Source organism: Falco rusticolus, chromosome 1 (genome assembly GCF_015220075.1).
Source record: "Falco rusticolus isolate bFalRus1 chromosome 1, bFalRus1.pri, whole genome shotgun sequence".
Lineage (NCBI taxonomy): Eukaryota > Metazoa > Chordata > Aves > Falconiformes > Falconidae > Falco > Falco rusticolus.
This window is the reverse complement of record NC_051187.1, coordinates 25,684,787-25,697,861: the sequence shown is the minus strand read 5'-3', so window position 1 is coordinate 25,697,861 and position 13,075 is coordinate 25,684,787. Positions and strand designations below refer to the sequence as shown.

The window sequence follows — 13,075 nt, the reverse complement described above, 5'->3', positions numbered from 1 at the left end:
ATGCTCTGAACAGGGGTTTTGGTTGGCCTTGGAAGGATCTGTTTATCGAGGGGTGCCTGGCTATCACTGTTATTTATATGTTTCTTCCAGGGCTCTTCCAGTTCTCTAAACCAAGGTCTTTCAGGTATAAGTGACACCTGGCAAGGGCAGACATGCCTGGGAAGGCTTTGGGATGCACGATGGAATTGTTCTTCTGGCAAAGTGGGGCCAAAGTGGTGGTAGGATCTGGTACTTTGAAGGGCCCAGCAAAGCACCCAACAGTCAACCCCTTGTAGACAGCTGGTAGACAGCGCTAAATGGCTGAAGCTGTAAGAAAAACAGCCATCCTGTATTTGTGCGTGGTGTCAAACCGTGTGGTTATAATGTGGCTCAGAAACAATGAGTTCTGGGTATTTGTCCACCTAGATTATTTTTTTTTTCCTATTAAAGCAGTTATCCCGTGTTAGCTTCTGGATAGCTTTACACCTGGACCTTAATGTGGCTTGAAGATTAAAAAAAGACTACAGCTGGGTAACCAGTGTCTTGTAGAAATGTGGTATTTGGTGGTACTCATTGCTCCCTGGCTCAGTACCATGTTTCTTTTCCTTCCAGTTCAAGATCAATGGTGAGTGGTGCACCTGGATCAATTACGAGCGCTTCCAGGAGCTGGTGCGAGAGCACGAGAGGAGCGGTGGATCCAAGACTTTCACAGCAGCTGATTACGCAGCCAGAACTCCTCGCTGGGCACTGTTTGGGTCCAAAGAAAGGGGATTTGATCCCTTGGATGTAAGATACCAGCGGAAGAACAAAGCAAGAGACATCTCTGGGTGCTGAGGTTAAGTTGGGGCTCACTGAACTCTGGGATGGCTGGCTGCTGAGTTTTGATCTCTGTTTCTAGGCTAACACCAATTTTGACCTATTCGCCTAGATTTTTCTGACGTTTGATATTGAGAAGGAGGGTGAAGCCTGTATTTAACCCCTCCCTCCTGTTTTTAGAGTTTTTTGGATGAAAATATTTATAATACTATCTCAAGATAAAGCACAAATGGTGCATGCCAGCAATTTATCGTAACTGGCAGTGTGATGAGGGGGGCAGTGGCTGTGGTCTCCATAGTGAAGAGTGTTTGGAGTTGGGAATGGAGGGGGAATATTCGTGTGATTCTGTGCCCTGCTGCAAGGAGTCCCCAGCCTGTGGTGGCACCCAGCTCTCTGCAGCAATACGTACCACATCCATACGGATTTGTGCCAAGAGGATTTCAGTGCTGTGAGGTGATTGGACCTGTGAAGGTGGGACTGCAGACGGATCTGGATCTTAAAGCCTGAGCCCTGCTGGAAGTATCACTGTACAGACAGTAACAAAGATTTATGTGTTTTAAACACCGGTGCCAGTTCCTATAAAAACCCCATTCCATCCCCAAGAAGGTAAAGCTTGGGAAATGGTATAAGTAACAGCCCCTGTAAATATCATCTGCAACTTATGATCTCCCTCCAAATATCTTCCAGTTTCATGGGTTTGGCAAAGAATATTTTCTGAGTAGTTTTATCCCACTCCCCCAGCAGCCCTAAACACCACATATAATTCTTCAAAGGCCTGTTAGGCTCCCGCTGTGTGTGTCCAGTGTTCTGCTCACGGCGAGGACATGCTGTGGGGAGCTAGCAGCCCTGGGCATCAGCAGATGGCTTCCTTCACCCAGGCAGGTCAGCAGCGTTGCTCCTGGTTTGGGTAGAGGCGGTAGTCTGATGTAAACAAAACCTGAATCCAGTTGAGATCTCTTGTGTCAAGAAACCAACTCTTTTAGTTTGGAGAGGTGGCATCTAGGCACAAGGTCCAGTGACGTGTCCCTGGGTGTTGCTTTTGGAGACCCTGGGCTGTGCCTGGCACTGTTCGGAGGCACTGCAGGCTGGCTGGAAAATTGCATTTAAATGAGAGCAGAGCAGGTGGTTTTCTGTTGGGAAAATCCCCGCTTTCATGTGTTGATAACCTTTCCCTTTCTGTTTATGCAACATCTGTGTCTGCTGCAGTCCCCAACCAGCAGCGTGCAGACGCCTGGAGCAGACCCCCGATGGCCGGCAGTGCCTTCAGTTGCCAAATGGCTGAACTTGGCTACAACACTACTGCTTCCCAGCTGGTTCCCGTGCCTCTGCCGCTGGCTTCCCTGAGGCCCAGGGTGCGGTGGCTGCTCTCCTCCCTCGCTGTGCCCAGCCAGCCTTTTGGGGTGAATGGGCCGCCGTGTGGGAGGGCAGTGGGCAATGAGGCTCCTCCGTTTCCTCAGGCTGCTGCGTGGTGGCTTGACCTGCTTCAGCTAAAGCCCTTCAGCAGAGGTGGCTGGCTGAACCAGCTGCAGAAATAGCTTTAATTTAGACCCCGAAGTGTCAGCTGGTGGGGAGAAGAAAGTGCAACCACACTGGAGCATTTTTGTTTTCCTGTTGAGCTCCAGAGCATAGATCGGAGGTGTTCACAACACTCCCACCTTAATGGTGAGGTCCCTAAGCCTGCAACTCCCAGCACCCATGGTGCTGTAGATGGTGAGCGTTCCTGAGGTTGTGATTTCATTTCTTTTTAAAAGAACTTCATTTCTTAAAACTGTTAAAAGTGTTTCTAAAGAAGAAAGTAAATAAAGCAATTTTCCCTAGAGCCCTTTTGGTATGTCACTGCTGTGCAAGACTTTGTAAGAGGGGATGCTAAAGGGATTTTAAGGAGATCAAAAGCACAAATGTTGCAGAATATCTTTCTTTTTTCTTAATAGCATATGGAGTGGAAGGGAGAGCACGTGTGTGCCCATAGATGATGGAGAGGGCTTGGCAGGTGGCAGGCTGCTCTAACAGGTGGGTCACCCAGCTCCCCTCCCCAAAGCACTGAATGGAGGTTGGAGGTGGTCAGAAGTTACCATGCTTCCTCAAGCCAATGCCAAGCAGCACACAGGTGGCACCAGCAAGGCCTGAGGCAGGACAGGACATTTTCAAGTCGTGTTCCTACGACAGAAACCTGGCACGGTAATACTGCCGCTTTGTGTGCATTGCATCACCGAAGTCCAGCTGTGGGACTCTCAGCCCCAAGATGTCCGCGCTGCATGATTGCATCTGGCTGGAGTCTGAGCTTGGTGTCTCAGGTGTCCCAGCAAGGCTGGCGAGACCCTGTGCACAGACCTTCGTCTATCGTGACCCACCTCAGAACCTGTGCCTGGCATGAGCCAGTTCATGGTGAGATCAGATCTGAGCCGCTAGTGCTGCTTCCTAGCTAAGACGTCTCTGTGTGCTTCATCCTTTAAAGCCCCAATCACAGGAGCTGGCAAGTGCCCAGTTCATCTGGGAGGGCACCTGTTTATTGCATTATTCCACCTGAAAATGTTTTTTTTTATGTTCTTAGTGGTACTTTCTGCTGTTCAGTGAATGGTGGAAGAAAGACATGGACTCATTAAGGGCAATGAAAAGTCCAGGTGAGGATCTTTGTGTGTTTGGTTCAGCGGTGGACATCTGTTTTCAACCAGGCTTTCCAAAATTACTTTTTCTTCTTGCTTTCCCGACCATATTTTCAAAAGAAATGGGAAGTGAGTCTTAGGGACTTGGTTTCCTTAAAGACCTGGCTAGAGAAAGGATGCTCTCCTTTTGCCTTGTGGAGAAGGATTTGTTGTGTTCTTACCATGGCTTCACTGGGGCAATCCCATCCTCTGCTCAGTTGCTCCCCTGTTCTCTTGGTCATGTTTGATACCATTTAACTCCCATCTGGGCTTTGGGCTGAAGGTTAGCAGCGCAGGAGGGCCCAGGTGCTCCATGCTGAAAGATTTGAAGCCGTTAATGGGAAAAACATTTCTAGCAAGACCTGTTCTCCGACTCCTGTTTCTGCTGGGAGGGATGGTGTGTGGAAGAAGTGACTTCTCAGCAGCTCCCAATGTTGGACCACATTTGAGTTAAAAACTTTTCTGGGCTTATTTTTGCAGAACTAATGCAGTTCGAGTGAAAATACCAGGGGTGAGATGCAGCTGCCTGAATACAGATGTTTAGTAGGTGCAGAGACTTTTCCAGCCACCAGCTGTGCTCTGCAAGACTCCTGGCAGGCCTGGCTCCATGTCTGCCAGCTGTTCAGGGCATCTCCCAAGCCACCAGGTGTGCACATTTAGGCTGTGGTCTTCCTTTTCTTCTGATCAGCTGTGGGATGATGGTTATCCTTGTTCCTCTGTGTGAGCTTCTGTAAAGGTAGAGCATGGGGGACCTTCCTGTAGCCATGCCCAAGGGAAGGGAAGTTCTTCATGCCATAAATAATAAAGGTCCACAGATATTTCAGTGCCTCTTCATCAGCAGCCTCCTGTGGGGTGTGTTAAATGAGGTCAGTGGCAGCTTAGGCAAGACGTGAGCTTTTTGTGGGACTCTTGTTCACCCTGGAGCATCAGTTGTGTGTGGGTGCAGATGGAGTTTTGGGCTGGTGTGTTTGGTGTCCACCATAACCCGCAATACTCCTCCTGATGGGTGCCAGCTCTTCTGCACCTATTCCTCCTTCCTGGGCCAGACACCTCCATGCTGCACACACCTCCCTGACAGGTGAAGAAGCCATAAATCACTAGTGCGCACCCCAGTCCCTTGTTCCTACACACCGAGCCCTGGTAGCAGCCGGTGCTGCCCAGGCAGAGGTGGTCCCTGTGCCAGCGGAGCCCTGGGGCTGCCGGCCTCAGCGGCTGCCGTGGTGGTTAGCACTTCATGTAAAATGCTCTGTAAAACCCTGACAGTGCCTTCCCTTAGAAATCCTAGGGGAGCCCTAAAGAAAACTGTGTGTTTTCTCTGTGCTGTGGTATTGGCACTATTTCTTCTCCAGCCCCCTTGGGACACACAAATTGCTGCTGTCCCCATTACACAGTGCTTCTCCACGGGCCATTTGGCTCAGTTGAAATAACTTGTTGGCGCTGTAAGAGGCCTCTCCCTGGTCCTCCCTGTGTCCTCACGTTCCCTCCATCCTTCTCCCTGGTCCTCCCCCTATCCTCACATTCCCTCAGTCCTTCCTTCCCGCCCATTGTGCTCCTGGGCTCTGGGGCAACTGTCTGAGCAGGTGCTGAAGGCTGGTTTGCAGCCCTGGAGATGGGGCCACCGCCACCGGGGCTTAGCCAAGAAGACAGTGGAGAGAGACAAGGTGGGTGACCTGCACTGAGCCCAGTGCCGTGGCATCCCCATGGGGATGGGCAGCTGAGGTATCTTAGAAAAATCACAATTCCCCTGGCTCAGTGGCTAGAGGGAAAACACTGCCCCCAAATACCAGGCGGGATGGTAACCACGGCCCCATCCTACCTGCTTGAACCTCCTGGGGTCCATCTTGACATCTGGAAGCTGCTCTGAGAGCAATTTGCGCAGGATTTGCTTTTGCAATTACACTTGAATTGCCTTGTGCTTAAAGCAAATCTTTCAACGCACATATCCAAAAGCAATCCTCTTACACAAGTAGCTTTCAGTTGTACAACTTAATATAAATCGCCATCTATAGCTATTTCAGGGACACGCTAAACTGAAGACCCAGCCAGGCGGTGTGGGTTGCTGCTCTTGCTCCAGCTGTCTGCAGGCAGTTGTGGGGGTCGTGCTCCGCGTGTGCTGGGGCCGGGGAGCTTTGCTTCTGCTGGGAGGGGGTTTTTTACCTACTCTCCTAACAGCAGCATTTCATACCTCACCTGAAATTACTTCTTTTAGATTTAAAATAGATTGCCACTCACCAGGATGCTCATGCAGGCTGGGGGTTGTGTTTTTTTCACAGGGAAACTTTAATGGTATGGGATGCACTCTGAAAAGAAGTGATCCTTAGTTAAATGAGATCTTTTCTATTCTGCTAGAGATCGATACAGGATCCCAGTCTGGGAAAACCTCTCCAAAGTCATGTTTTCAGGATCAGCCTATGCTCTTGTGATGTTGATGCTCTATCATTCTAAATGTATATGACAATATCTGGGTAATGCCAACCCATTTTCCATAGGTTTTGATCTGGACCAGAGCCACCCTCCAGCAGCATGTGCCTGTGGTGCTTCTGGGGTGCAGGGGGGTCTCCACCCTCTTTGCTGCCCCCAGGGCTGCCCAGAACCCCCTGAAGACCTGCCACTCCTCCGGTTTGGGGGGGTTTGCCCGAAGCCAGGGCACAATGTGCTTCCTGGGTGCAGTTTCCAGGGAAGAGGAACCTGTTGGTTCAACAGCCAACCTGGAAGCTCACGAGGTTCCACCCTGAAGGCAAGATGGGCAAAAATTATTTTAACCACTCGAACTGGGGCACAGGGCTCCTCAATTGCTCCCTGGCTTTATCTGCCTGGCCCAGCGCCTCCTTCCACGGTGCCGGCTGGCATCCCTCCTCGCCGTGCTGCGGGCGCTGTCCGGCCCCGCTGCCCTTGTGCCCTGATTCACAGGGTGAGTCCTTTGAGACAGGGGTTGTGTTTCATTTTTGAATGAGGATAAATATATTTGGTTCCAAACATCTCCAGCAGGAAAACATCGCCTAAACAGGGAGTTGTCATCCATCAGCTTTGTCTTTTTTTTGGCTCCACTCCTAAATCATTTATGGTGTTAGAGCCACTATTGTGCCTCGAGGGGAAAGGAAGAAGATATCTGAATTAATTGAAGGAAGGGCATCTTTCTCCTTCCATCAGCTGCAGACTGAGTTGGCAAAGGCTGTGGGCCCCGCGGGAGGGGACCTGACCCAGCCGCGAGAACATGTGCTGCTCTAGCAGCTCGCTGCGATGAAGGGGAGGCAATTAATCCTGGGGAAATATTTCAAAGGAAGCCCTTGCTTTTCTGGAGCTGAGCTTTCCCAGAGGTGAGAGCTCACCAGTTCCTTCCCCCCCTCCTCCTCCTCCTCTCTCTGTCTCCTCCCTGGCCAAGCAAAACCAACCAGCAATGGCTCGATGGCTCGCTGCAGCAGGGATGGAGGTGGCAGGAGCTCCTGGATCTCATTTCCAGCAGTGATAGGCCATTTAGGAAGAGGCAGAGAACCTGCAGTAGGCATCATTCCCTCCTTCAGCCAGTCTGAATGTTGACTCCCAAAATGTGATAAGCAGTGGCAAGGCTGAAGCCAGTGAGAGCATGAAGCGGGGCTGATTTTATGACTGTCACCATCCGCCATGCCATCCCTGGCGCCCAGGTCTCCCTTCCCATGTGGGGCATGAGCCCATGTGGCTGCGTCCTCCAGCTGCCCGTAGCAGGGCCACCATACTTGGGTTGTCTCCTTGGTGCTTAGACAAATCCCAGCCTCTGGCTTCATCCCAATGCCTTCCTCCGTTATTACTTGGAAAGGCTGAGGAAGGAAAGGTCTCGCTGCTGCTTGTACAGTCCTGGTGACCCCATTTCATGAGCAGTCCTCAAAGAGATGATGCTGAGATGATCTCCCACCCCAGGAGTGCTGGGAAGTGTTCACAGGATGTCACAGGTGGTGATAAACCACCTCCCAGAGCAAAGCGCTGGTTTAAATTAACTGTCGGTATCTTCTGCAGGTGGGGAAGCTCCAGGTGAGGCCACAGGAGAGGGCAGGGGGTGTCCGGGGTGGGGGAGCCTGTGCTGGCCCGGGTGGGGGGCAGGGAAGGGCTCCCAAAGTCCTGCAGCCGCTGATGCTGAGGGTGGCCGGAGACACAGCAGGGCCCTGGAGATGCAAAGAGGCGGATGCCAGGAACAGTTATCTTTAGTCTGGCGATTTAAAGCATTTCCCCCAGAAGCTGCTGTTCATGTTGGACTGGAAATAATTTACTGTCGCAGCAGGCTTTCTGTTAGTTTTACCATTTCTTCTTTTTTTTTTAACAAAAGCCTGGCCTGTGTTCTCACTGCTGTCCCTGAGGTCTCACACCCCAGCTGTGACTTTCCCTGGTTCCCAGCTGACCCTCTGCCCTCTCCCCAGGGAGTGATGTAGCCAGAGCTCCCTGTACTGCCTTTCACAGCCTGACCTGGCCTTTTCCTTTTAAACCCCTAAAATCCCGATGTGGTGACTTGAAAATGCCACTTGATACACCTCCCTAGTTGCAGCACCCAACCCTGGGGACACCCATCATCCCAGGAACACCCCATCCCAGGGCTGGAGCATCCTCTCCCTTTTTGTTTCCCAGCCTCTCTGTCTTCAGGCTGCCAAGACCATGGTTCCATATGTGTATTAAAAACATCCAAAATGGTTATTCCCCATGACAGAGCCCCCAGGGTGGCTGCGGGCTCCTCTGAAGGATGCTGCAGACATAGGGAAGGTGCTGCACAAGGCTTCCCACTTCCACTGGGAAATTTTGGAGGGTGCAACAGAGAAGATGCCAAAATTTGCTGCATCTCCACAACAGGAGGGTTTCTTGAGGAACGAACTAGAGCAGCTAATCCCTCATCCCAGCCATGCCGATGTGGTCCAGGTTCCAGAGCAGCCAGGAGCAACTGCACTGGCCTGGGGGTCCCATGCTTTCCACAAAATAGTAAAAAGCTCAGTTCTGATTTTCCTTGAAATTTAGATTAAATCTCTTGGGAGACTTAGTTGTATTATTTTATTTTATTTTCTTCTACACTTTACCTTGATGTATTTTAAACTGGGTTTTTTTTAAGGAACAAAGTAACTAAAGATTTTTTTTTTAAAATAAACTGTTCTATTGAATGAAGAAGGAAACTTTTCAAGGGTTTCACAACCTAAAAAGGAACGTTTGACCTGGAAGAAGAGCTGGGAATAGTCTTTCCTTGTGGACAATTTCTGTTTCAGTGATGTGCTATATTCATATTCTTCCCCGTCTCATTTCAGGGTGGGCTCAAGCCCATCGGGCAGCTGCCGGGACGGGTGGGTGCTCTCTGCCAGGATGCCCCAGCTAGGGGAAGCCAGACCTTCAGGTCCCCTGTTGCATAGTGACTGGTGGCATCTTTCAAATTAAATTTTCTAAACCAAAAAAACCTTATCAGGATAGATGAAAATTGATGACAAGAAGAAATTAATCCAGACCCCCCCCCCCCACCAACCACCAAAACCTTGACAAAATTCAGAATACAGCAATTGCTTAGAAAAAAATGTGGTTAAATACTGATGGGAGAAATCCTCCAAAACTTGATGCCATTTTTTTTGCTCCAATGGAGCCTGGTTTGCCTAAGCGTGAGCCAGTTCAGGTCCCTAAACCAGCCAAGGACTAGTTCCTTGTTTGCAAGGTGGGTTGGAAGCTCTCAGTCACTCTGGCCAGGTGACCACAGGGAACAAGGGACATTTCTATTCACCTCCTGCAAGCACCTGCACCCACGCCGGGGCGAGCTCTATCACCTCTGTCCTGCCACCTTGTTGCCGTTATTTGCCGTGTGCCTTTCCTATCGCCGGCTTGTTTTAGGGATGCTGATAATAACAATCCTCACCTGCAGGGCAGCCATCTGGGAGCTTAAACCACCGCTGCCTGCTGAATTTCATCCTCTTTGCCAGGGGCTCAGATCAGATCAGCTGTTTAAATCATCTTAGTGCTAAATACATGTTATATGGAAAACAGAGAGAAAGCATCAAAGACATGAATAATTAGCTGTTAAATGCCGCAGCCGTGCCAGTGGCTTGCCCCAGGAAATGTGAAGCTGCTTGTCAAATTATCCACAGCCCCCCGAGCTGCTGAGCTGTCTTCGGTAACTGGTAATTTCTCCTCCGGCTGGGACTGGGGGAGGATGGCAGGTGAAGCCCGCTGGCAGGTTCGTTTCCGTTGTAATCACAAAGACCTGACTGTGATGTTCTGCAGTGAAACGGGCTCCTTGCAGCCTTTGCTGTCGCTATGTCCCAGCTGTGAAGCTCCATCAGGGTCTATAAGGGGGGAACGTGGCCTTTACGCAGCTGCTCTATTATCTAGAGCATCCCACACCCTTGCAGCCAGCAGAGAGGGAGCACTGCCTCACTCCCCTGGCCTTAGCATACATATTTCCACTTCTCATTCCACAACCCAAAAAGCTACTGGTGCGGGTGGATGGAGAGCCCCTGGGGGTTTGCACGGGGCTGCCCCTTCGCAGGTAGCCACGCTGCCTGCACAGCTGCCTGCACCCTGTGCTTGGTAGCCAGTTCCTGCCTTCCCTGGTTAAACGTCATTAAAACACATCCATTTGCTTCTAAATGTTTGCTTAATCAGAGTTTTACTTATTCCCACCCCACAGCCGTTATATTCCTCGCTGGCTGTATGTGGCTGTGACGTTTTGGCAGCCCAGGAGGGATGAGGCTTCCCAGACATCCAGGAGGTTGCAGAACTTGGAAGTGCTGACATTTCAGCCTTTTTTCTTTTGGGTCAGGTCCTGTGGTCCCATTTGAAACCCTCCTGGTGCAGCTGCCCAGCAAGATGGTGATGGTCAAATATTGCTCTTTTCCCCATTTCTCCTCCCTGCCACCGCTGCTGTGTCCCATGTACCCACTGTTTCCTGGGGGGAGCAGCTTTAGGGTTTTCAGAAATACATTTATTTTGGGTTTATTTTCAATAAAAGGCAGGATCTGTAGGAATGCAGCCCAGAAACAGCAACAGATCCACCAGCACTTTTATTTCATTGAGACACATGGGCTTAGCATGGGCAAAGAAGCCCCCGGTAATTCCATGTTTACTCCATCCCTCAAATCAGGCTTATGAACAGCGTGATTCAACTCAAAAAACAGCCCGATTTAAGGGTGGTATTTGCTAATTGACTGCTTGCTTTGAGGCAAACGGCATCGGAGGAGGCTTTTCATGCCGGGCTGGGGGTTCTGGCTCTGTCAGCAGGTGATGCCCCCCCCTTGCACCGTGAGCCTCGCTGGGGCGGCAGCAGCACCCGCTGCCCAGGCAGTCACGTCAGCCTGCAATGGGTACGGCTGGAACTTACAGGTGCCATTAAGGCTGCCACAAATGAAAATGAAATAGTTCTCCTTGACTTTTTTTTTTTTTAAATAAAAGCGACAAGTTTTGTATCATTTCATGAGATCCTGCAAGTCCTTTTAAAATGTGAAAATAAGCTAATTAACCACAACAATAAACCAATAAATAATGGAACAGTAGTAATACAGCAAATTAGTTGTAACTTGCAGTTTCTATTTGCCACTTTGGACAAGTCTTTGGCTTCAGGTTCTGCTTTCCCTTCCCCTCGGGGGATGGGCACTGATGGTGCATCGAAGTGCCCTTTGGGTTTCGGGGAGCCAGGGGTGCCCATCCTTGCTCCAGTCCCTCTGGACTGGGGATGGCTCTTCCCAAGCATCCATCACTGGATCTGATTTCTCTGTGGTTGCAAACTGGAGATGTGAAAATGCATTATTTTTTTTTTTTGAGCCTGGAGGTTTAACTTGGACTTTTCTGCTTTTTTTTTCCCTTTTTTTTTTTTTTTTTTTTTCTTTTCTTTTTGTCCAGGTGCAGGCTGGGCATGCAAAACCTTAACCCATCTTTTCTATTTCTGATTAACATGCAGCCCTTCTGCTTGTCAACCACAGCATGCCAAGGTCTGTGTTTCCCCCTGGCCACGGTCAAAACTTATCAGGGGCTGGTGGGGCGTCCACCAGCATGGGCTGGGCTTGCAGCATTGGAGTGATACAGGTTATAAGAGAGTTGTCCTCTCCAGCAGGGAGTGATGGTGAGTTTTGTTGCACTGAGGCTGCATGGTCCTTGTGAGAGAGCTGATAAATAAAAAACCACCTCAGTACCTTTGCACAGGATTGATGCTATGTGGCGTGTTTCCTGGAGGGGTTTCTAGTGTGCTTTGGTCTCCTCCAGCAGACTACCCTGTGAATGATAAGATACATTGTCCACATATTATGGAAATCTACTCTCCAGATTAATGCAGAAGGAAAACCAGCGGTGAACTCTACAGGCAGAAGCTGAGGCTGCGAAACACCGGATCGTGGCATTAACATGGTAATAATAAAATATTGTTCTTTGGCAGCAGGCTTACAGCATTACAAGAAAAGCTGCTCTGAGCTCAGCTCAGCTTACGTGGGTAGCACCAAAATACCTGTCACTGCTCTCCCAACATTTGCTCAGTACAAAGCTTTTTGCTTTCTTTAAATAAATAAGCTACAGAAGTTGCTAAACACCACAGAGGAACAGCAGTGAGAAGGCAAGACTAAGAAGTGGAAGCTGTTATCCAGCTTTTTCGACTCAAGCCTCACTCAGAGGGATGAGGCATGGAGCCAGCAATCTCCATTCCTGGTGAGGTCTCTGAGCCCGGGCACACTCACGACATCTCAGAGTTGTGGCATGAAGCTACATGCATGGCCCCGTGCAGCAGCCAAGCAGAGCCCTGGGGGACATGGGGACACAAAAACCCCTGTCCTGCAGGAGCTGTCTCCAATGCCAAGCTGCCTGCTGTCCTTGTCCCCTGGGGAGTACACAGTTTCTAGAAGGTCTGCAAATGCCCACTTGGAAAAGGAGCAAAAGCATGTGGATGTGTGTTGTGGGTTGACCTTGGTTGGCTGCCAGGTGCCCACCCAGCTGCTCACTCACCCTCCCTCTTCAGTAAGACAGGGAGAAAATAAGATGAAAAAACTCATGAGTTGGGAGAGTGGCATCAACGCTTCTCAAAATAAAGCACCAAATCATGCCTCCTGGTTTGAGGAAGCGATGATGAATGTCTCCTGGCCGCAACGAGTACTGCTGGAGGAGAGAGCACCCAAGGAGCAGTGCAGCTTCGGTGAGCAGTTGTGTAACGCAGTGAGGAGACACAGAGCTAAAATCAATGGTGTCGGTTCCTTTGCTGCAGGCACTGTGCATCACTTGGAGTGTGCGAAGGTAATCACCACCTTTCCTTGAACACTTTTGTGGTTAATTTTAAAATGTCAGGGTTGGTTGCTCAAATTCCCCATAATTTATTCATCTCATAGAGGTGGTCTCTCCATGATTAAGTCTGCAGCAGTTTGGGGCTCACCTTGCAAAAAAGGACCATGCTTGGGGCAAAGCCCTCCTCAGGCATGGGAGATTACCTTGTTCCTGGGTTTCCTCTGGCCCTGGAGATCTCTGAAGAGGTGATATGGCTGGAGGGTGGATGGGGACACCACGTTTTTCCCATCACTCCCTTCGGGTCTGCCCTTCACTTGGGAAGAAGATGATACAGGTCCCACCAACCCCAGTGGAGTGGTTAATGCAAGCTTAAAGACAAGGAGTGGAAATGATGTGTTTTTTTCAACAGCTCCATAAGAAAGCAGCAAATTGCACTTAACAAAAGGAGG

The 13,075-nt window shown here is 50.0% G+C and overlaps 1 protein-coding gene across 4 annotated transcripts in view; it reads left to right on the top strand.

The window, feature by feature from the left end:
- TYW1 (tRNA-yW synthesizing protein 1 homolog) overlaps window positions 1–4,260 on the top strand; it is a 106,732-nt gene extending 102,472 nt beyond the window's left edge. For all 4 annotated transcript variants that reach the window (XM_037375135.1, XM_037375133.1, XM_037375131.1 and 1 more), the window contains exon 16: window positions 592–4,260. In XM_037375135.1, the coding sequence (XP_037231032.1) occupies window positions 592–813 (222 nt within the window). In that variant the 3' untranslated portion in view covers window positions 814–4,260. The remainder of the gene's footprint in view (window positions 1–591) is intronic.
- The last annotated feature ends 8,815 nt before the right edge of the window (window positions 4,261–13,075 follow it).